This window comes from Furipterus horrens, unplaced genomic scaffold, assembly GCF_987537825.1.
Source record: "Furipterus horrens unplaced genomic scaffold, mFurHor1.1.pri manual_scaffold_8, whole genome shotgun sequence".
NCBI classification, from domain to species: Eukaryota; Metazoa; Chordata; class Mammalia; order Chiroptera; family Furipteridae; genus Furipterus; species Furipterus horrens.
The window spans coordinates 95037199-95060994 of NW_028327178.1; the positions used below are offsets into that span (position 1 = coordinate 95037199).

General features: G+C 46.3%; 1 protein-coding gene across 1 annotated transcript; it reads left to right on the top strand.

Annotated features, from left to right (window-relative positions):
* Nucleotides 1-1456: 1456 nt before the first annotated feature.
* On the top strand, nt 1457-22501 carry LOC150003548 (lipopolysaccharide-binding protein-like). Its single transcript, XM_090286394.1, has 15 exons — nt 1457-1665; nt 2342-2456; nt 4643-4771; nt 6433-6588; nt 8652-8715; nt 9295-9358; nt 10444-10535; nt 12020-12196; nt 13869-14066; nt 14916-15086; nt 16871-16938; nt 18694-18739; nt 19590-19653; nt 20512-20588; nt 21450-22501. Exons 1-15 carry the CDS (start codon nt 1542-1544, stop codon nt 21480-21482), a joined length of 1578 nt encoding a protein of 525 aa, XP_090142520.1. The 5' UTR covers nt 1457-1541; the 3' UTR covers nt 21483-22501.
* Nucleotides 22502-23796: the final 1295 nt, after the last annotated feature.

Sequence of the window (23796 nt, forward strand, 5' to 3'; positions counted from 1 at the left end):
AGATGCTGTGAAGGGAGTCCCCTTTTCATGAAAAAGGAGAATTGAAGACAGCGTAAGGAGTATCAATTGCTGGGAAATGAAAACTAGTCCACGTTTATATTTCAGGACTGAATAATAAGACCTTTCAAGAGGAGAGCGCTGCCCATGTCTGTGCCTCTTGTTCTTCCACCACCTCTCCTCCATCCGCACCCCTGAGCCTTGACTCTCCCACATTCTTTGTGCCTTCTCAAATGTGCAGTGCTCTCTCAGGCTCCCATGCCCTGGCTCGTGCTATTCTCTCTGCCTAGGATACCTTCCCTCTCTCAGTTGCCTTAACTCCTGCACAGACTTCAAAACCAGGCTTGAGCACCTCTACCATCTTCATTGCTTCCTCTCTGTGTTCCCCTAAGCTCTAGGATATAAACTCTTGAAGCACCTTCCACACCTCCTAGCCCTAACCACAGTGGAATTATATGTTGATTTGATGAAGAGAAGACAGGAACTGGGAAGATGCAAAAGAAGGGGGAGAGAGAGATTTTTCACATCTTATTATGGTTGATTAGTTTTTGAGCAATGTATTTCCAAGCTGAAGAAAATTTAAATTACAATACCATAAAAGAATTTTTTTAATCACTGTGTGGAGTTCTACTCCACAATTAAAAGGAATGAATTGTTGATACACAAAACAATTGGATTTGTCTCAAAACATAATGCTGCATGAAAGAAGCCAGTCAGAAGAGCATACATCCTGGGTGGTTCCATTTATATGAAGTTCTAGAATGGGCGAAATGAATCAATGGTAACAGAAAGCAATCCATGGTTTCCTGGCACAGAAGGTGGGAAAGAGACTGGGAAGAGACACGAGAGAACTTCTTGGAGTGACAGAAATGGTTTTTATCTTAATTATGATGTGGTTATATGGGTGTAGACATGTGTCAAGACTCATGAAGCTGTAAATGTGTGCATTTTATTGAAGACAAAGTATACCTCTATAAACTATATTTAAAAACAACATAGGCAAGAGAAAATCCCAAAGTTTCTGGAGCCTAGAGTTGCAGAACCCATCTGTTGTATTTGCGGACTGAACTGAGATAGTCTTGCTTGATGTAATTGGAGAGCAGCAGATTCCAGCAGAGCCAGAGCAAAGGCTTGGCAGGCCAGGGCAGTGGAAGGTCCGGTTGGAGAAGGTGTGTTGCAGCCAAGTTGCAGTGGCCTTCACAGCTGGGCTGGGGGTTTTGGCTTCAGTTTGCAGCTGGAGAGAAGTGTGGTGGGGAGTCTCCTTTGGCTCCAAGCCATGCTTGGAAGGGAAAGAGGCTAGAAATTACAACACCATTTCTACTATTCAAGCCAGGAATAAATCACAAATGATTTCATAAGCAACCGCTTCCCATCTCAAATTGCTGAAACGTGCGCTGCCCCAGAGCCTAGATTCCCAGCGGCCTTAGTTCCTCATCTGGACCCTTTCTTTATAAGCACCTCAGCCTTTGCTGTCACCTTCAGTAAGAGAGGCTCCTACAGAGAGATTCTGACCAGCCTCTGCCCACGAAGAAGCTGAGGACAAGATGATGGCCAGATCATACTGTGTGGTAGTGGCTCTACTGCTGCTGGCAGAGGTATCCAGGCTTGGAGAAGGGACTCCTAATCCTGGGTTTGTGGCCAGGATCACCAAAAAAGGCCTGGAATATGGTAAGTGGGTTTGGTCATTCTTCTGGGGCCCATGGTTGCCTACCGGAGTGGTGTAACCAGGATTTTAAAAAAATTCGCTGGCTTAGGTTGTGCCCCTGCCTGGCTTAGAAACCTTGGGTATATCACCCTCTGGGTTTCAGTTTCCTCATCTTGAATTACCAGAGGTTAAGGGTAGGACTAGATCAACACTGTTCCCACATTAGAATTGCTGGGACACAATGCGGGAGATCCACCCAAGGTTGACTGAATTGGGCCTGAGAATCTGCATTGTTGACATATGGCCCAAGCAATAATAGGTAACTGTAGCCTGTTAACACATGCAAAACCCTAAGGTTTGACCACACTGCAGGAAATGATTCCTCAAAAGCCCCATTGTATTCCATCATTGCTTCCACATTGGTTGAATGAATAAATAACAATGATTGTCATTTACCAGGCACTTTGAGTTCATGATCTAATTTCACTCTCAGGCTCAGGTTGTTATTGCTATTATTATTACCGTTTACATGTGGGGGAGCCAAGGCTCAGGGAATTTAAGGCCTGTCTTGGGATTACACCGACAGTAAGTGGCAAATCTTGTGTCCAGTCCCAGTCCTTGTGATTCCAAAGCCTGGCCACTCTACTTTATGCCTAGCTACCTCCAACTGAATGACCTAACTCTCTTTTTTGCCCCCAGCCCGTGGATATGGAATGGCCACCCTGAGGAAGGAGCTGTCCACCATCAACTTGCCTGATTTATCAGGAAGCTTCAGTACCGGTTGGATGGGAAGCGTGAGCTACGAGTTCAGGAGGTGAGGTCTTCATTCTTCACCACAGGGACAATGGAGGAGGAAGAATGGGGACCTAAGGTCATGGGGGGAGGGAGGCAAACATGAAATCCTCACTTGGACTGAAAGCAAAGGGACCATAGCCAGCTCTTGTGGGGCCTCTGAAAGGTGCTTTTTTCTTTGGAAACCATTCACCAGCCTCTAAGTCAGTTCTGCAGAGTGACACTGGATTTCTGCTCTACCAGGAATCCCTGGCACTCTCCTGATTGCCCAGATTAGGGACCTGCTTGAGGCATACCACCCAACTCTCCGGAGTCTTTTAGAGGTCTGTAATCAAGGACTTAGAGTCTTTCTGGAACCTATTCACATTTTATTTGTGTGCTATCTCTTGAGGATAGCATCCACACATACCCCCAGAAAGGAACAGAGCAGGCGGCTCCTGGTCCCTGGTGAACAAGTCCTGGTTCCTCATCTCCCTCCCCAAAAGGCTTACCTGACCTTGGTCTCCCTCCAGCTTTCACATATTTAATCTTGGAGTCCTCACTCCTTGGTCTGTCTTCATCCATTCCTTGGTTGCATGGATTTTTCTTCCTCAGTCTCCTCAGTGTCTAGAATAAGCCCTTGGGGATCACTGATAGAAAAGACTGCCTCTTAGAATCCTCCCCAAGTCTCTGGAGACAATTTCCTGAGTACAATGGGCAAAGAGGAGCTATTTTAAATTTACACACACACACACACACACACACACACACTGTCTAGGCCATGTTATTTAGAGGGCAATGCTCCTTCCCACAGCCCTATACCACCTCTTACATCTGGTTTTCACAGTAGGTTACTGTTAACACAACCAAATCTGCCACCACCTGTGAGCTTTTGGAGGGCAGGGGCTGAGTTTTGAATCTCTGTGGCCTCTCTGCCTGAAGCCAGGTCAGATAGAGCAGGATCTCAATGATTGTTCCACCAGGGAACTCATAAGTGTGGATCTGACAAGAGTCATAAAATTCAAATAGCCACAGGGGAGTGGGTAATGCAGATGAGTGTACCAGGCAGCACGACTATACCCATTGGGGACTAGCCAGGAAAGCAGAACCCACACCAGGAGCTTCAAAGGAAGGAATTTAATATAGGGAATTTTATTCAAAGGTGTTAGAAGAGCTGAAAGCCAAACAGGGAATGGTGAAGCAACCCAGAATTTCACAACGAAAAGTCATTAAAATCATCCCTAGAGCTAGAGAGACAAAAAAAGGGAAGGAAGGTATTAGCAGAGCACAGGAACCAGGACCCCAGAGCAGGAGCCAAGATCATCTCTGGCAAGAGATGGCCCCAACGTGCAAATAAGCACTGCCAAAGGCAAATTCTAGGCAGAGAAAGAGAAGGACTACCCTTTTGCTATCCACTCATCTCTCCACAGTGCTTCCCACTGGCCAGCCTCACTAGAAGCCAGTTGCAAAAGATCCTGGGAAATGTAGTTTTCAGAGGTCAGTCCCATCTAATGTTGGTCGGAGCAAGAGAAGGGAATGAACTTGAGACCAAATAGGCAAATGACCAGTGTGATGTTTACCTGGAGGGCATCTGCTCTATTTATATTTAAATGGGGTGGCTGCTACTCACTGTAGTTGATTGATGATGTAAAGAAATAAGAACATTGTCTTTTGACTTTTTTAAGAGAAATCTCAATTCTAGATATTTTTTCCTTCATATTTTTACAATGAAATTTCCTCATTTTAAAATGTTGGTGACTGATTTAAATTTTAAGAACACTATAGCAAATGCCTATCTGTAGCATATCAATCATATGCAGGGCCCACAGGTCACCAGTGGGTGAGCTCAGATCTAAATTGTGAGTCGTGATCTGTATTTGAAGTGTGGGGAGCAGAGAGAGGAAGCTGCCTCCTGGAGGAGCCCAGGCACCATCTGTGGAGACTGGACATGTAGGGAGAAGCCAGCTCACAGGGTCCTCGAGGTGGTGAGGTTCAGTGGTGAGGGTCGAGAGAGCAAGACAGACAGGGGCAGCTAACGAGGTGTCTTAAATGATAGGAAGGTCTTTGGTCTTGAAGGTTGGGGAAGGCTTTCTTTGTGGTTTGTCCTTTGTGGTTTAAGTCAATAAATCTGAAAGAGTGTGAGAGGCTGGAGGGAACTCTGGGGACTCGTTCAGAAGACTGATGTGTGCCTAGTTTTTCTGGGTTTAATAGCCTGTCTTCCTTCCCTAGCCTGAGAATCCGTAGCTTCCAACTCAGGAACTCCAATCTGAGTCTACGCCCAGGGCAAGGTATCATGGCCTCCCTGTCCAATAACTACGTGTCAGTCCGCGGGAACTGGAAGGTGAAAAAGGCTTTCATGTAAGTAGAAATTGGGTTAGAATGTCTCTCAGCTATGGGCGAGGATATGTCCTCCCACCCCGGACCTCCATTTCTGGATTCTCAAGGGTCCAGTCCATAAAGGACCCAGATCTATCTCAAAGGCAGTTATGGATTAAATTTAAAAAACAGATTTAAGGTATTTGCAGTGTGCTTGGCACATAGAATATACTCAATAAACACTGGCTGTCTTAGTTTATGATAAGTTGAGGCTGTCAAAATGATATAAATGGAGCCACTTGAGAATAGTCAGAGCTGCTGTTACTGAGCAAAAGGGTGTTCTTTCACGTGGTGCCTTGGTGGAAAATCCAACAATTAGTATTGAGGAAAACAGGTCTTTATTTACAATATTCCAACCTGGGGAGGGCAGTGAGCATTCCTGCTCAGAGCCCTGTTCTCTCACAGGCGCCAGCATTTCCCTTGCTTCCCAAAAAGCTATAAACCAAAACCAAACCCACTAGTTCCCCATCCCTTATCTGTCAGCTCTCTCCTTCAGTATCTGGGGTACGATGTCATCAGCCTCTGTAGAATAGTCCAGCAACACATGTGCCGTGTTGCACTGGATCACGCATGATTCTCCTTTTGCCCTCTCAAAGCCCCATGGTTCACCCTCTCCCTTTCAAAACCACATCATTCTCTCCTTTCCCTTTCAAAACCACATGGTTCTTCCCTATAAATGGCTGCCACCTTATTTTTAAATCCCCAGCTGCAGCCTGTGATGCAGTGGGCGTAGTAACCAGTTCTGACCATTCGCATAACCTTGTGCAGGCCCCATATGCCCTTTCCTCACCATTCTGTGATCAAAACCCCTCCCATCTCCTTGCGGCCTTGGAAGTACCAAAATCATTTGCATAACTAAGACACTAGCTACCAGCCATAGATAGGCAAAGGCATCCTGAAAGCTGTCCCCTTCCCCCATCCCCCAACCACAGGCTCTGGGGAATTTGGGGGACCCTGCTCTGTAACACTGCCACACCAAAGAAACTGCCTAGCCTGTCTTATGTCTCAAATCTTTACAGAGTTAAAACAGAGCAAAATAACCTTTTCACTGGGCCTAAAGCAATTTTGTGCCCCAAAGAACTGTTTGCAAAGATAACAAAAAAGCAGATATTATAACTACCAGACTAATGACTCCTGGATTGAAAATTAAAAATATTATTTAGAATTAACATCACTATGTTGTATCTCCACTAATAGGAATGCCCTCCTTCTATTTGTGTAATTGTTCCCCTTCCCTTTCTCATCAATACCCATTGCTTTTGTCTCCTAATTGAAGCATTATTTGGGCTTTTGCATTATCAATGATTCCTGAATAGCTATTGTTATTGATCTCAAATAAATGCTTGTTGCCTCTCACCTTGAAAGGCCTTTTTATTTTTAGGTTACCATGGCTCAGACAGGATACACAGCTTGTTAATGGGGAACTGGGAGATTAACCTGGGTCTGCAGTCTTCTGGCTCCTTTTTCTGGAAGTGACGGATTATCACCACGTTGTTCTCATTTCTCGGGAGTGTCACTCCCGAGTCGGACTGCACAGCCATTCTCGGCGGTGCAGATAGACTCTTAAGAAGCTACACCATCGTCTCTCGAGACGGACGGCTGCCGACGACGACGACGACGACGTTCTCATTTCTCCCACACAGCACCTTAGACGGTTCTTTTGATCTGAGTGTGGATGGAATCTCCATCTCGATTTCTCTGAACTTGGGCAAAGACTGGTCTGGACGACCCACTGCCTCTGTGGCCCGCTGCAGCAACTCTGTTGGCGATGTCAGCATTGACATTTCTGGAAGCCTAAGGTAAGTCACCCCGTACACTTGCTGGAAGTTGTCAGAACTGCCTCAGCCTCCAGCTCACCTAGGGGATGTCTCCGACGGCCAGAAGAGCAAGTTTTCAGTAAGATCAGAGGTCAGTGCACTAAAGCCTCTGGGCCCAATCCGGTAAGCCACCTATTTTTGTAAATAAAGTTTCATTGGGCCACGGCCACACTCATTTGTTTACAATTGTCTGTGGCTGTTTCAGCACAGCATTAGCAGAACTGAGAAGCTGCAGCAGAGACCACATAGCATGCAACAGCAAAAATATTTACTATCTGGCCCTTTAAGAAAGTTTGCTCACCCCTGGATAAGACTGCCTTTAATGGCAATACAGTACCCTAAAGTGACTTTCTTGGAGCAAATGCTCAGTGAACTTCACATGAATGATGACCATCTCCAGGGTGACTGTTTTGGTTGGTACTGCATCACTCAGGTCCTGGCAGGAAACAGAGGGCAATTCAACAATCTAATGAAGAGAATATTCATGGGAGACCAGCAACAGCAGGGAGCTATTACCACCCCTAGGGTTGAAGGTGAGAGAGTAGGGAAGGGAAGGGTGTTACCAGAGCCTAGAAAGAGCTGGAACCTTGGAGAAGGGCCCTGGGACAGGAGTGTGGTGGTATAGCAGGCAGGGCGGATCTCGGTGTAAATACTCCAACGCCTCTTTCCTTCCTACCTGTGCCTCTCATTGGCCAAAACAACCAGAAGCCAGAGAGCAAGAAGGCTCAAGAGAAGAATCTGTAGATGTCAGCCCCCAGGATGCTTTCCGCAGAACCCCAAGAAGCAGTGTGTCTGACATTACCACATCAAATTACAATACACATACATTTCTAATACATACCACTAATCATTCAATCAGCAACCATCGAATGGTAAAAAGAACTTATGGGAGAAAATATTTCACCGGAAGTAATACCATTAACATAGTTCACTTGTTTCCCACAACCTCTCATCCTCACCTCCAGGTGAGAACAGTGTGAGAAGCTCTGTTCTGGGCCACGATTCTCAGAGTGGTGTCTGTGCTTGGGAGGGGCTCTCAGCGAGCAGCTTTACTGGAAGTGGGTTAGACTCCCAGCATGAGCTCCGTGAGTTTATTCAGCAATATTCCTCAACACCTAGCTCGAGCTTAGCAGGTAGGAGGGGCTCACTGTATGTTTGTTGAATGAATGAGTGAGTGAATGTCTAATTGCTAAATAGTCAGGTAAGTTGCATGAGGGGTTTTGAAGGGTACAAAGAATAGGTCTTATTCTCCTTTATTATACCTTAAAAAGTGTAAGTGTTTTTGAGTAGGTAATTCATTTCCACAGTTCAAAATTCAAAAAGTGCAAAGAGTACAGAACGAAAAAGTATTTCTCCACTCGGGTTCCCTCACCAACCAGCTCTCCTTGCCAGAGCAGCCAATATTAACAGTGTCTAATGTCTCATTCCTGAGAGTCTACGCCGGAACAGTGAACTATTTTACTCTTTTATTTTAATACAAATGTTGTCTTACAACAATGCCTTTGTAAGCCTTTCCACACCTGAACACAAGAGCTTTATTTTCAAAACACTTCATCATATGAAGACCCTAAAATGTAATAATTAGTTCTCCATTGATTGACTTCTTTTTTTTTTTTTTAGTTTGAGAGTTTTCTTCAGTCTTTCACTATTATAAACAATGCTATAAAAGGTAGCCCTGTGAATAATATCATTTTGAAATAAATTATAGGATAAATTCTTAAAATGATATATGCATTTTGTCATTTTAATATATACTAACAAATTGCCCTCCTAGGGGTTTGATAGTCTCTACTCCCGTTAGCTAGGTATAAAAGCGTCTGTTTCCTCCCGCTACTGCCAACAAAGCATATTGTCAAAGATTTAGCTTTTTGCCAATCTGAAAGGTGAGGGTATGTCAGTATTTAAGGGTGACAGTTGAATTAAGTTCACCTGGCTGTGTCCCTTCTGGGATAACACGAGAGAGATCAAGTCCATGGGTAGTCCTCCTCTTGGGAGCCTCAATTAATCTTAAAGTGGATCCTGACCCTCTTTCCTCTTTTCTCCAGCTGGATCCTGAACCTCTTCCATGAAAGAATTGAAAATAATTTCAAAAATATCTTGAATCAAAAGGTAAACAAAGGATAAGCAGATCTGCAGTGACAGGTCGTTGGCAAGTGCATATGTGATGTTGGGAAATGGCCTTTTCTCTTCAGTAGGTTGCCGTTTGACTTTGCTTAGCAAAACCTTCCTCACCTGTTGTGTAAAGGGAGCCCTCGAGGCTTTCCCCGCCTTGTGTGGTCACATAGGCTACACTGGCATTGGAAACTGGCAGGGTGTTTGCTGTCTAGGTGTAGGTGATATTAGATAGAGGTGGGGAACTGAGTCTGGATCCCTCCTTCACACTATATGCAAAAATCAACTCCCAGCAGTTTAAAGATTTAGATGCCAAAACAAATCTATAGGTTTTTAGGAGAAAACCTACAATATCATTCTCATCTTAAGGATATAAAAAGGGTTTCTTAAATAAGACCCCTCTCCCCCGCCCAATGAATCCTACTGAGAACAGTACTGAGGTTAGCTCTCAGTATCTTCCAACTCTGGAAAAAACCTTGGTCTTGGAGGCACCTCCTACGGTTCTGTGGTGTGGGATCCGGGGTCGCAGAGGGCGGGAGAAAGAACTCACCTGGCTTTCTCACCCACTTTTGGCAGATCTGCGCGATGGTCAAGCAGACAGCAGCCTCACACCTGGAGCCCTATCTCCGGACTCTGCCAGGTTGGGAGCACTCCCCACACACACTTCTCTGGGTGCCATCAGATGCCATAGCACCCAGTACCCCTGGAAGTACCACCCCCTCAGGAGCCCTGGGAGAATTTTCCCCATTGAGTATCCCCTATCCTACAAACTTGCTGGGAACATAAGGTGGGCAGAAAATTAGGAATACATAGGAGAATCACGTGTTTCCTCTGTACTGGATGCTTTTACAAAACAGGGATGCTCTGAGCTCCTGTGCAGGGCTGGAGGCCCTCCTAGCCCTGCACCCCTGGCTGCCACAGGGGCCTTTTACAATCAAACATCAAGTCGGGTCTCCTCCTCTTTTTGAAATCTATCAAAGACTCCCCTGACTCTCCGAATGCTGAGTCCAGCTGCAGGAGACAAGGCCTTGCATGGTCTGGCCCAGACTACACCCCCTATCTCCAGCTTTATCTTGCTCCCCTCCCCAACCTAGCCAGACACTCTGGTCTCTTTTAGTCCCTCTAACAGACAATGCTCTATAACATTTCAAGATCTTTGCACATGCCATTCCCTCTGCCAGTGTTCTTCCCCACATTTATCCTCCTTCACCCAGTCAACACCTGATCTTCCTTTAGATCTCAGCCAAAGCAACACCTCCTCTGGGAAGTCTTCCCTGACTCCCTGTCCAACTCAAGTTGTCACCCCCTGCTTTACTCCCTATTATATGGATGGCATCATCCTATGGACTTCTGCTACCTAACATCTAACCTACCCACAATGGTACTTTTATTTCCTTGAGTATTTGATTACTTCCTCCTCTAGACTTGTGAGTTCCATGAGGACAAGAACTTAGATTGTCTCACATAGCTATTTCATCAGCCTCTTGCATTGCGCCTGGCCTATAGCAGGTGCTCAATAAATACTGAATTAATGAATGAATGAGTCAATGAGTGAATGAATGAATGTACTCTCTCTGTGACTAAAGGTATAGATATGCCCCAGCCCATTTCCATTCTCTGAAGGCTGCAGTCTGTGCGAAACGAGCCCCTGGAGTTGTGCAGTGTGCAACTCACACAACTGTTCAGCTAACCTGTTCACAATGCTTCCTCTTTCCCATTCCATAGTCACCTTGAAGATTGACCAGGTTGCTCACATTGACTACAGTTTAGTGGGAGCTCCCCAGGTGACCTCCCAGGGCCTGGATACGCCTTTCAAGGTAAGGGGGTGTGGGAAAAGGGCCTTGGAGCTGAGGGCTGGCAGGAAACCAGCTCCACCTCCCAGAGTCAACTCCTAGAAGGCTACCAGCCAGCTGCCCTCCCTCTCCAGTTCACCTGCCTATCAATCCACATCCCAGACCAGGGCCCCACAGTGGGCAGACGTGGCACTCAGCACTGGAGAGCAAAACCTAAAACTAGGTCTCTGAACTAACATGGTCAATCCGTCTACAGTCCAGAAGACCTGACCTTGAACCCTGGCTCTATCACTCATGTGGTGAGAAACCTTGGGGGAATGACTTAACCTCTCTGAGCCTCCATTAAATCGGAATAATAATAACCTTACCTCATAAAGTTGCTATAGGAATTAAGTGAGATGTGTATGAAGTGCTTAGCAAGTGCCTGGCACATAGCACATATATAGGGCAGCATTGTTAACACTCTCTGCCTCCACCCAGAGAAGACTGGGGAATGGCTCTTTAAAACATCCATGTCCTAATCCTCGATGTCTGTATACGTTCCCTTCCATGGTAAAAGGGATTTTGAAGGTCTGATTAAATCAAGGGTATTGAGGACAAGATTACCCTGGCCTGTTGTAATCATGGGGATCCTTATAAAAGGGAGGTAGGAGGTAAGGGACAGAAGGCAATGTGACAATGGATACGAGAAGCTGGAGTGAAGCGAGAGGTGATGCGAGGGAGGGAACCACAGGCCAAAGAATGCAGTGGCCTCAAGAAGGTAGGAAAGACAAGGAAACGCAGTCACCCCTGAAGCCTCTAAGAGCCCAGCCTTAACATCTTATGCTTTGGCTTCTGATCCCCAGAAATGGAAGGGAATAAATCCAAGTTGTTTTAAGCCACTGAGATGCAGGTGATTTTGTCACAAGAGCAATGGGAAGCTAGGGACACCCCCTCTTCACTCCTGTTCTCTCACAGCTCCCCTGTGGGTTGCGCCAGGCCCCACAAGGAGTGCCTTCCAATTTTATTTATTTAACGAGCACTTATATGCTTCTTACTATGTCCCAGATGTTGTTCAATATTAACTTCTTTAACTTTCATACTACGTCTGTGAAGTAGAAACTGTCAGCATCACCCTCCTGTTTTAGGTGAGGAAGTTGAGGCACAAGGCAGTTGGTGACTTGCCTGAGGTTCAGAGCTAGGAAGTGGCAGACCAGGATTCAGACCCATACAGTTAAGCTCCAGAGTCCCTGCTTTTCACCACCGGCTGTGCTTCCTGTCCTATTTCCTGAGCCTGGGAGAACACAGGACATACCTCCCCACTGGAAGAGCAGCTGCCAGGATCTAGATATTGTGGGCCAGAGGGAATCTTTCAAGACCTCCGAGCCCATGTTCTGGAGAGGAACTGCCACCCTGGCCACCATGTTGGGCAAGGAGCCCCCCCCACCCCCCAGGCAGGATTTGATGCCTCTGCCTGACACCCTCTCTGGTAGGAATCTTGGGTGACTGATATGTCCTTCTCTCTCCAGGCTAAATTCTTTAACCCCAGCCAGCACACCCCAGACCCCTTTCAGTTTCCACCCATCAGGCTGCCCCAGGAGCACGACCTCATGGTCTACTTTGCAGTCTCCCAATATGTCTTCAACACGGCCAGCTGGGTGTATCACCAGGCTGGGCACATGAACTTCACCGTCCGAAATGAGCATGTGAGTAGGGCATGGAGAAGGCTGGGGGTAACCAGGAGAGAGCATCAAGTGGGATTGCAGACCCACTGTGGGAGCCCTCTCTAGGGAGATAGCAAAGAATGTAGAATTTGGAGCCTGCCCAACATGAGTTCAAAGCCAGGCTGTGCCTCAGTTTCTCTGTTTATACACATGGACCCCAGGGGTTCTATGAGAGATTGCAAAGAGCTTGTTGTCTGACACATGATACATATCAGCTATTATTAGCAGTACTTTAAACTATCAGACAGACTCTGGTGTGTCATCACAGGTCCCCCAAGCAGCAGATGCCAAGGCAGCATCAGGCTTACAGTTTTATTAGGGAAGCGCCCGTGAAGGACAGGGAGAGGAAGAGGAGGCGGTGGAAGAGCCCTCAGACTTTGATGCGGGGCTGGCACCTGTGAAGGGAGCGAGAAGGCAGGCAGGTCGGGTGGAAATGCTACTGCATCGCTCTGAGAAGTCTCAGTCCAGCTGGTGGGGGGCAAGAGCAAAGCTTGCTTATGAGAAGATGGCCACACACATCAGGCAGAAGTGGAGGGTTCGGCTCCAGGCCAAAGTCCCAGGCGTGATCTTTCAGACCTGACCGTAGGCAGTTACACAGGCTTTCCCTGGCCCTCTCACCAGACCAGACCTGAAGCAGGGCCACTGTTTGTCAGTCTCTAGAAGGAGCTGTAGTCAAGGACTCAAGCCCTGCCGTTACCCCCATCCCCACCCCGGACTGGCATATCAGCATTCTTAGCCTAGATGCCTCTATTCAGATGTCTCCTTATGGGTAGGGGAAATGGGGGAACCTCAGCCAAGACACTGCTCAGGTGCCTGTACTGAGAGCCCTTGCTGGAAGTCTCGAAGATGGTTTTCTCCAGTCTCAGTACTCAGCATCTACTCCTGGCCCTTCCCCTTCTCCGCTACCTTTTCCTGCTGGGTCCATAAAACATCAGAAGGCTTTTTGTTCAGGGCTCCCTTGGCAATCAGATGACCCCCTGCCCCCTCTGCACTGGTATATCTGACCCTCAAAGGTGCCACGCCACAGGAAAAATGGAAGATGGGGTGGGAGGCACCCTTTCCTGTTTAGTCTCTTGATTATACGACCGCCTCAAATCCTGGCAGTGATCTGACAAAATCTCCAGCTCTGCCACCCCACCCCTGCTCAGCGGGGTGCTGGGAGCTGCCTGGGAGAACATGGCCTCAGCCCAAATGATGTGGGACCTGAAAGTGAGGCAGTGGCAGGAGGGCGGGAGGAAGGCTACCAGCCAGCTGCCCTCCTCTCTGCTGATCCCCTTGAAGGGAGGTGAGAGCAGCGCACCTCCAGAGCCTACACCATGATAAGTTCTGTAGGAGCTGCCCAGGTACATAGTGGGGATCTTGAGGGAAGAGAAATCAAGGAAGGTGGGCTATGGACAGGTATAGGCAGGGTTCCCTAAGCTGAAAGATCAGCATTCATGGGGTGGATAGAGAAGGACACCATGGGCTTGTGCTGGTGATCAGCCCTCACTGGCCTTTTAGGGGGCATCCTGAGAAAGAATAAATAACAATAACAGACACTTATTAAGTACTTAGTCTGTCCCAGGCTCTGCACTTGGTGCTTTGTCCATATACTATCTCATTTCATCCTTGCACAGCCTGTACAGCAAGCGCTATCATCACTCCCATTTTACAGGTACAGAACCTAACACGGCTTGCCGGCAATCACTCAGATAAAGCCTGGTGGAAGCCAAGCTGTCTGACCTCAGAGGCCACGCCTTTCACCACCATGATATCCTGCTTCTCAAGCAGCTTCCTGCTTCATCTGCTGCAGATTCCCCTGGACTTCCCAATTCACCTGCACACCAAATCATTAGGGACCCTGATTCCTCAGGTAAGACCTCTGCACACTCATCACAGAAGACAAGGCAAGCCCCTTGATCTAGGCCAAATGTGGGGATGGTATTTGAGTTATGCATAGACTTTCTTCAGACAAACAGCATAACTAAAGATAAGAGTTGTTAATTTTTTGGTACAAAATTCCCATCATTCTCTGACTCCTTGTGGCATAAAGACAGACAATCTGGATTCAGATTGCATATGTTTGAGTCCTGGGCCTGCAGTTTTCTATCTTCAGAACTCAGTCTTGTTGGACCTCAGTTTCCTCATTTGTCAAATGGGGACGACAATAGTACCTGTCCCACTGAGTTGTTGGACCAATGGGAGACAATAGCACTCAGCCAGCAAAAATATACAGAATCCTTCCAGGGCACAAATGTTGGGCAGGCTAATAATTTGGGGTTAGGCTAATAATTGATATTTGCTTGATGTTTATGTATAACATGGCTGAAAGGAGGCAGCAGAGGGAAGAAGAGCACTCAGCCTCCCCTCTCTTGAACTAGGCAATTCAACTGAGCCCAAAACTTGCACACTAGTCAACACAAGTTGGCCAGCACAGAAGAAAGTACGGTGACCATCCACTGTTATTGGAACATGCCCATTGGGGTATCTCAGCCATCTCAGACACTTCATCAGAGTGCCCTTTCCAACCACGACAGCCATCTATTGGAAAGGAGTTCTGGAAAATACAATTCCTTCCATCCTGTGACATTTCTGCTGCTGGTTTCAGGCCCTTCGAGATTGGAACCTTGGGAACCCACACCCACCTACCCCTTTCCAATACAGCTCAGCGTCCTTCTGTTTGTCCCCTGCCCTTCCCTGAGTCTCTGCCCTCTTTCTCCAGCTGGCCAGGTTGTACCCCAATATGGAGCTAGAACTTGAGATGTCACCTGAATCAGCTCCATTCCTCATGTTCACCCCTGGGAATGTGACCCTCATGCCCGTGGTGAACATCCAGGCCTTCGCCCTCCGGCCCAACTCTTCCGAACGCTGGCCACTCTTCCAGCTCAGGGCGGTAAGTGTGATGCTGGCTAGGGCAGCAAAGGGTCAGGCTTGCCGTGAGTGTAAGCCCCTCCCTCTGGTGAAAGACCCAGCTGATAGATGCTGGAGGCTATTTATTTCCACTGGACGTATAAGTGGGCCTTGCAATTCTGGTCTGAACAGCCAGGCTTCCCAAGGGCACAGTTAATCAGAGTTGCAAGAAACCTTAAAAGTCATTCACTCCTACTGAGTTGAAGATTTCAGATTTCTCACTGCTATGTTTGTCATTTAAAAAATTGTTTAAAACATAACCCTATCTAAATTGTTATAAATGAAAGTCATTAAATTACCTTTTTAAAGAAGGTATAATTTTTAAAGAACTCTTAAAATAGCAATACTCTCCAAAGTAATTTATAGAGTCAACATAATGCCTGTCAAAATCCCAACTGGCCAAAAAACAAGCTGATCCTAAAATTCATATGTAAATTTAAGGGACCCAGAATAGCCAAAACAATATTGAGAAAGAAAAATAAAGTTGCTTAAATCATACTTCCCTATTTCAGAACATACTATAAGGCTATAGTAATCAAGACAGTATGATACTGGTGCAAGGATAGATATAAAGATCAGTGAAATAGAATTGAGAATCCAGAATTAATTCCCTATATTTAGAGTCAATTGATTTTCAACAAAGGGACCAACATAATTAAATGTGGAAGAACAGACTTTCCAGAAACAGTGCTGGGATAACTGTATATCCACATGCAAAACCATACACAAAAATTAACCCCAGATGGATCATAGACCTCAATATGAAAGCTATAATTATAAAACTCTCAGAAAAAATACAGTAGTAAATTTTCATGACCTTAGGTTAGGCAGAGCCTTCTCAGATCAACTCAAACATGCAAGCAACAAGGTGAAAAATAGGTAAATTGGAGTTCATCAGAATTAAAAACTTTTGTGCTTCAGAGGACATCACCATTCAAGGACGTGAGAAGAGCCCTGGCTGGTGTGGCTTAGTGGATTGAATGCTGGCCTGCAAACTGAAAGGTCACAGGTTCAATTCCCAATCAGGGCACATACCTGGATTTTGGCCCAGGTTCCCTGGTTGAGGGTGTGGTAGAGGCAACCAATTGATGTATCTCTCACACACTGATGTTTCTCTCCCTCTCTTTCTCCCTCCTTTCCCCTCTCTCTCTATAAAGTAAATAAAATATTTTTAAAAGAAAAAAGAAAATGGTAAGACAGCCTACAGAATGGGAGAAAACATTTGCAAATCATATATGTGATAAGGGTTTCGGGACTCTCTGAACTTCCCTTGGTAGCCTGCTCCAAAGCTCAGTCATGCTCATAGGTGGATAGTCTCCCAACTTGAATACTCTAAGTTTTTAATTTGGGTTTATTCCCCCTTCTTGATTCTTCCATTAAGACCTCTGCCCTGGCCAGGTAGCCTAGTTGGTTACAGCATTGTCCCAATATTCCAAGGTTGTGGGTTCGATCCCCAGTCAGGGCACATACAAGAATCAACCAGTGAATGCATAAATAAATAAACAACAGATTGATGTCTCTCTCTAAAATCAATAAGTAAATAAATAAAAAATTTAAAGAAAAAAGATGGAGACCTCTGAAATCTTAGCTCATCATTCTCAAAGTGTGCTGTGGCGCTACCACCATCCTACATCCTCAGCCCATGACCCTTCAGTAGCTGCCTTTTGCTTTGCGGTTTCTACTTCTGGAGATTTGTCCCCTGAACTGGAAACCAACAGGATGCCTATGTAGCCTGAGAATCTGGGTGATGTCCTCTTGCTTTTCTAGAGAACCAACATCTCTGCCACCATCAGTGTGAGCTCCAACAGGATCCTGGGCTCACTGACCCCAGGAAGGTAAGAAGCCTTGGGTCGGGGGAGAAGAGGGATGAGCTGGGTAGTCAGAGCATCTAGTCTGGTTCACTGATAGGGCTGTAGCTGCCCCGGGCAAACAGAGGTCTCCACTGGGGTTGGCCCATTCTCTAATCCAGTGCCCCTCTGGAAAAGGCATATTGACAATGCCTCAGGGGAAAAGCCAGAAGCCAAGGCAAGTAGTCAGTTACCTTCAGGTTCCCTATCGTTATGGGCTCCTCCCTTCCCCCTCTCAAGCATCAGTGAAGGAACTGGAACTTCTGCAAAGGGGGTACATAAGAACGATAGTCCATTTGGAGGTGTTTGCAAGGACTTTACATGTAAGATTCAGAAAAACTTTCAATATTACCCATCAAAAAGTGGAGATTTGGGGTGAAGGATTAAAGGTGCCCACAAACCACTGCTTACTGCTCCATTGCCCAGATACCCAATCCATAGGTAAGTACTTATTTAACCAGTGAGTCAGTGCAGAGCTTGGGCTTTGGACAGACCCCTGGACCTAGCAGTGTCCTCTGTCCATAGCCCTCACCTGTGCCCCACGCATGTCTCACCCACTCTGGGTCCTGCTCTCTGCTGAGGTGCAGGTGCAATGGCTCCATCAGAGAAACAAATTCCTGGCCTCAGAGTTGGATGCCTGTTGGCTGATAGAATGTCCTGACCCCATTAAAATAAACATCTCCTTGAGCGGTCTTTTTTTTTTTAGATTTTATTTGTGTATTTTCAGAGCCAGGGGAAGGGAGGGAGAAAGAGAGAGAAACATTGATTGGTTGCCTCTTGCACACCCCAGCTGGGGACCTGGCCTGCACCCAGGCGTGTGCCCTGACTGGAATCAAACCAGCGACTTTTTGGTTCACAGCCTGGTGCTCAATCCACTGAGCCACGCAAGGCAGGGCATAGCAGTCTTTCAGTAGGAAGCTAATGGTGAGCCTTTGGGGCTTTGAGAAGTCCCAGAATTTGAGTTTATGCATAGACCTGGCTTGGGGGGTCTAGCAGTATTGGGGAGGACAGCCAAGGGCATAGACTATGAGAAAGGAGACAGCAAAGTGAGCAGAGGATCTGACCTAAAAATTTACTAAGGAATTATTAACACGACTCTGCCCCATGAGAAGAAAGCGAAGGTCTGTCCATGGTAACGAGGGTTCCTGAACAAGGGAACCAGTTGGAGCCAAAGGGAAGATTGTTAGAGGGATCAACAGGGGAAACTGGGGTTTGGCTTTTATAGTGACAGTGAACCAGGGACCAAGTCACTCCAGTGGCTGCCAGCTGCTTGCCATTATCATTAGCAATGCCTCTCCTTTCCATTTTTATTGTCTATTCCCACATCATACAAATAATCCATGCTCACGGTGAGAAAAAAAAGAATTACAAAAGTATAAACAAAAAAATATCACCCCAACCTTGACCCATATAGGCTATCACTATTAATAATTTCATGTTTCCTTCCAGTCTTTTTTTTATGCATTTATATATAACTGGAAATGTACAGTGCATTATTTTTTATATTCCACCTTCTCCCATTAATATGTCATTATAATTTCTTCCAAGTTATCAAAGATAACACCATTTTTTTAAATGTCACCTCTTAAGTCAGAGTGCATGCTTAAAGCCTTGTATTACAGAGGAACCCTTGGTGCTTAGCCCCTAAAATGCCCATGCCTGTAGGGGCTGCATACCCTACTGGGGTGTGAAAAAATACCAGCCATGGCCAGGGGTGACCTTGCCTCTCTCTTCTCCACACAGTAAGCTGCAGTTGGAACTGAAACACTCCAACATCGGTTTCTTCAACGTGAGTTGTTTTCTCTCACTATTTCTTGCATGTCTTGTCTAAGCAGGGCATCATGGGGCTCAGGAAGTAACAAGGTTCCAAATAGAGATGTACTGCAGTCTCACAGGAAATGGGACACCACGTCTGAAAGTTAACCATCCCAGAGGGGCACTGCCTGGGGGCTAGAGGGGCGACCGGACAGGCACAGTGGAAGTAGGAGCTTTGGAGGTAGATCTGGGCCAGCTCCGCCACTTGCTAGCTGTGCGAACTTAGGCAATCACTTAACCTTTCTAAGCCTCAGTTTCCTTGACTGTAAAATGGGAATAATAGCACCTACCTCAAATGGGGGCTGTAATATAAAAAAAGGGCAATGAATTCAGTAAGACACTTTGACAAAATGTCTCACATAGGAAGCTCTCAATATACGTTCATTATTGTAATAATAGTGGCCCAGGGCACAATCCCTGATGGGTTTCAAAATTGAGAATTTTTGAGGTAATATGAGGCATGCACCATGTTATAGAACAATTCCAGCAGGATCTGGGCAGCACTCTATAATCAAACATGTTAGTATTTCTGCAACAATATTTTTAAATAGTCACATAAAGTGGATAGCCCGATGACACTTAAGGTCATGTTTTGCCTTAAAATGTGCTCACACTCATAGAGAATGAAGTTCAGACACTTGGGGTTTGAGAGGATTGTGAACAAAGAGCTGTTTATTTGTAATAGTGATAGTCAGTCAACTTCTATTTTGTAAACAGGATGACATGTCGATGTTTCCAGGGGTGGCGACAGATATTCTTTCCTTGGACTTGTTTTCGTTCAAGTCTTGTCTGATCCTTCTGCTCTGGCCCCTCCTCTGTTCCAGGTGCAGTTGGTGGAATCTGTCTTCAATTACTATGCAACCAACCTCATATACCCCTCTCTCAATGGTAAGAATAGCAGCTACTGGCTGCCACATGCAAAGGATAAATTCTACCCTTGCTGTAAGGTTTACGGCTTCATTCATTCAACAAGTTGAGCCTGTCTTCTGTGCTGGCTGGGGTACTGGCGATCTATGACCCTTGCCCTGATGGAGCTTGCACTTTGCTGGGAAGGCATACATTAAGTTTGATAAATGCCACAATAGGAGGAAGCACAACAGGAAGCAGTGGAAGTTGGAGGAGGCACTGAACATGACTTAGAGGTCGGCCCAGGAGGTGAGGGCTAAGTTGAATCCCAAGACAGAAGGAGTTAGGCCCAGGGATGGGGAACATGTCAGGTGGCACATGGAGAACACCTGGAGTTAACACGCCTGGGTGCTGAGCCAGGGTAGGTCACCGACTTGCTGGGTGACAGGGATGAAAGTAGTACTTGGGACAGTGGCTGCCTGAGAAGCCAGCAGGCCTCCTCCTAGGACAGGGCCCTCTCCAATTGGTGTCACCATCTGCCTTCTACAAGTAAGAGATAAGAGCAGCAAAACTGACCTGGAAAAGAGACAGTGGGGGAGATAGTGGTCCTCAGGAATGGGTCCCTGTATAGAAACACTGCATGGCCCAGCCCTGGCCACTTTGGGTGGTGAGAGAGGGAAGGTTCTTGAAGGGATTAACAGAAGCCCAAGAGGCTGCATTTCCCAAGTGTTTGCCTGTGCTTGCTGCCCCCCTACCCCCTAAAACAGCCCTGAATCCAATAGCCTACCACGGGTCAGTGACCCATTCTCATTGGCCGGCTGCAAATGAGATGTTGTGTGACTTCACAGAACATCCCCAGTGTTTTCTGTCCCGCCCACCTCTCTGCTGTTTACCTTCCAGCAAAGCTTGAGGAGGGCTTCCCGCTCCCTCTGCCACGCAACACCTACCTCCACGGCATGCGGCTCCAAATCCACAAGGTGAGAAGTGGAGTCTGGGTGGGGTGCTCTATGAACTCCTAGGAGGGCTGCTTCAGGGTTGGTGGGTACTAGAGAGGATCCTTAAGTCCCACTTGCATCCTAGACCTAATTTTCATAGAAAAAAAAATGTTTTGAATTTTGGTGTATAAAAAAATGGCAGGCTTTGATGACCTGAAATCTGGGCTTCATGGAATGCAAGTCAGTTCTCAATCATTCAGGTCCGACATGTTAACTGAGTATCAGCAATGTACAAGGCCCTTTAGCCACATATGGCGGAATGGAAGAAGAGGTCAGATTAGATGCAGCACTTCTGGGTTGAAGAGGGGCCACTTGAAGAAGCTCTGAATGACCTTGGAGTCCCCACTGGGCCACTGATCAGCCTTCCCACCCACAGCAGCGAGGGATAAATCCTGGAGAAAAACTGGCCATGCCTTCTATTGGAAGAAACTTATGAGGGGCAGAGGACCAGAAGTACTAGTTTGCAGTCTTCATTGTTCATATGTTCTTACTCCAAGGTGATCCAGGACTACATTTCAGAAATTATGTGAGGGGAGTAAACTCAAGCAGCACCTAGGGGTGCACTGTTCTCCTGGGAGAAACATTTTGGAGAAAAGTGGCTTGTGGATGTTTTCCAGAAACCAGAAGCTTAGGATATGAAAAATAATATCCTGGGGGCAGATGGCTGATAAGGACAGTTTTATAAAGGCCTCCTTTTATAAAAGTCTAAGGGCTTAGTTTTTGCACTGACCTGTTTTTTTAATTCAAGAACTTGCCTCTCCCTATAGAATTTTCCCTTTCCGGAAGCTCCTTTGCAGCTCAGATCATGACCTTTCTTGTCTGTCTGTTTTGCCTTCTCTCCAGAACTTCTTGCTCATTGGGGCCAACATTGCATAGATGGAAGTCAGAAGAGCACCTGTGGCTGGGGGAGTGGACTTCCCTTGCCTGCCCTGTGGAGCCCCAGGAGCTGTGGCCCTCCTGCGTCCTCTCTCATTGAGGCAGGACAGTAAGAAGCCAGGCAAATTCCTGGGCAAGTGAACGGGACAGACTGAGACAAGAAAATCCAACAGGGCCAGACAGTCTGAGCAACTTACAGCCGGCTGGTGAACTGCAAGAACTTATCTCCTCTAACCAAGGCCATTGAGTAAACGGTTTATACCTCTCCTCCCTAACCAAAGAATATGTACCTTAAATCTTCCTGTCCTGGGAAAATAAAGAACAAAGATCCAATTAATGTCATCTGTGCCAGCTAAACCCAAGGACAAATGAAGTCTGGGAAACAAACAACAAAAACACCACTAAAAGCTGGACAGAGCCCAGGGAAAAGTAAAACAGTGTACCAGACCAAAGAATATTCCCCAAACCCCCTATGTGCTCATTTTGATGCGTCAACATATTAAAATGCAACTGAAAAATAAATATTCTGCTGAAACCCTTCCTGAAGATTCTTACCCACAGAAAAAAGATAAAAAGCCCTCAGAACAAAGATGCAGTGCAGGCTCACTCTAGAACATGCCCGTACTCCTTCCTGAGCATGAACTTATTTCCTCCTAAATTGTAAGGGTCCCAAGGAGAATTGCACCCAGGGCAGCAGTGGGCAGAGGCAGCTTGCCCCAGACTTACCCCCTGATCCTGTCTCCAGGGCCCCCAGTTTCTTCGACTTCCATGTGAGTTAACAGCAAAATATTGCCTAGGTTCTCTCCTGTTACTTCTTCCACCCTAAGTCCTTTGTCTCTGTAACCTTTACTTCCCAGGTGAGCTAACAGCAGAGGATCACCTTGGCTCACTCCTTTCTTATAACTCTTCTAGGGAGCCAAAGCAGAATACTGCCCAAGCTCTCCCCTGTTACTTCTTCCACCATAAGTCTTTCCTTTGTTTCACTGTTCCCAGCCTTAATAAATGAATTCTCAAAATCACTTGGATTCATGTTGTGAAATCTTTCCTAAATGAAATCAAGAACCCACACACTACAGGTCGGCCTGAGGCAGAGCTGCTATGGGCTGGTGCCTGTCAGTGCCTGTCCGGTAACACCATGAACACACCCTGTCCCCATGGCCCTAACCACAAGGGAGCCTATGGTACCTGAAGACACACCTGACTATGGGACACCCTTCCCCACCTTCCTCCTCCTCCTCATGTCCCTACATGTTCTTTGCAGCTGTCTTCAGTTTTACTCTCGGGAGCTTACCCCTCCTTCTCACCCGTCTGCCGCTAGAATAAACTTTGGTGAAGGAAAAAAGCATGGGCTGTGTCCAGTCACCACGCAGCTCAGAGCATCCTGCTTAAGATTAAACATGCATAACACCTAAATTGTACATGTCATTTGTTATCACCGTTAAGGGAGCAAGAGTCAGAAGTGAGCTCAAAGCCTTTTTTAAATTTTATTTACTTATTCTTTAGAGGGGGAGAGGGAGAAAATCATCAATGTGAGAAACATCGATTCATTGCCTCTTGCATGCACCCCAACTGGGAAGCAGCCCACAATTCAGGTATGTACCCCGACCAGGAATTGAACTGGCAACCTTTCACTTTGTGGGACGATGCCCAACCTTGAGCCACACCGGTCACGGCTCAAAGCCTTATTTTTGCTACTTGCTTGGTGTGTATTTATTTATTTACTTATTTTTGGTGTGTATTTACTGAGATGGGACAAACAAAAGGTGAGGAAATTTACAAGACCTGCATTATAAGAAACGTTGAAGTTCTACCTGAAACAAAAAGACAAAGTATATAAAACTTTGAGCAAAGTGACAAGCATCTACATACTTATCAGTGATCCCCTTGAAGGCCCAAACTGTCTTCTTTTACCATCGTGCCATTTCTAATATGGTGTCTGGCTTATAAACTGTTCTATTTTTTTAATGAATGAACTTTCAGTCTGCCCGTCTCTCCATTCTCCTGTGTAATCTTCCCTCCCCAGGCCTTCTGGTACCCTACAGTTTGCAGGTAAGGATCATGACCTTACGCCTGATTCCTGGGTCACCTTGGTTTGTCTAATGCTCTCTTCAGATTTTCTCAGGCACTGAAGACCAGGGATGGCTCCTGATGACCTGGCAGCTCACGGGATGTGCCTGGTGTCTCCACAGCAGCAGACATTACCAACCAGTCACAGCTTTTTTTAAAAAAATATCTTTACTCAAGGATCTATTCACTGATCTTAGAGAGGAAGAGAGAAACATCCATCAGTTGCCTCCCATATGTGCCCCAATCG

Coding starts and splice junctions, on each gene's coding strand:
- LOC150003548 (XM_090286394.1), top strand. CDS start 1,542: ATGATGGCCAGATCATACTGTGTGGTAGTGGCTCTACTGCTGCTGGCA. Junction 18,740..19,589: donor CCAACATCGGTTTCTTCAAC/GTGAGTTGTTTT, acceptor CCTCTGTTCCAG/GTGCAGTTGGTGGAATCTGT. Junction 20,589..21,449: donor TGCGGCTCCAAATCCACAAG/GTGAGAAGTGGA, acceptor CCTTCTCTCCAG/AACTTCTTGCTCATTGGGGC.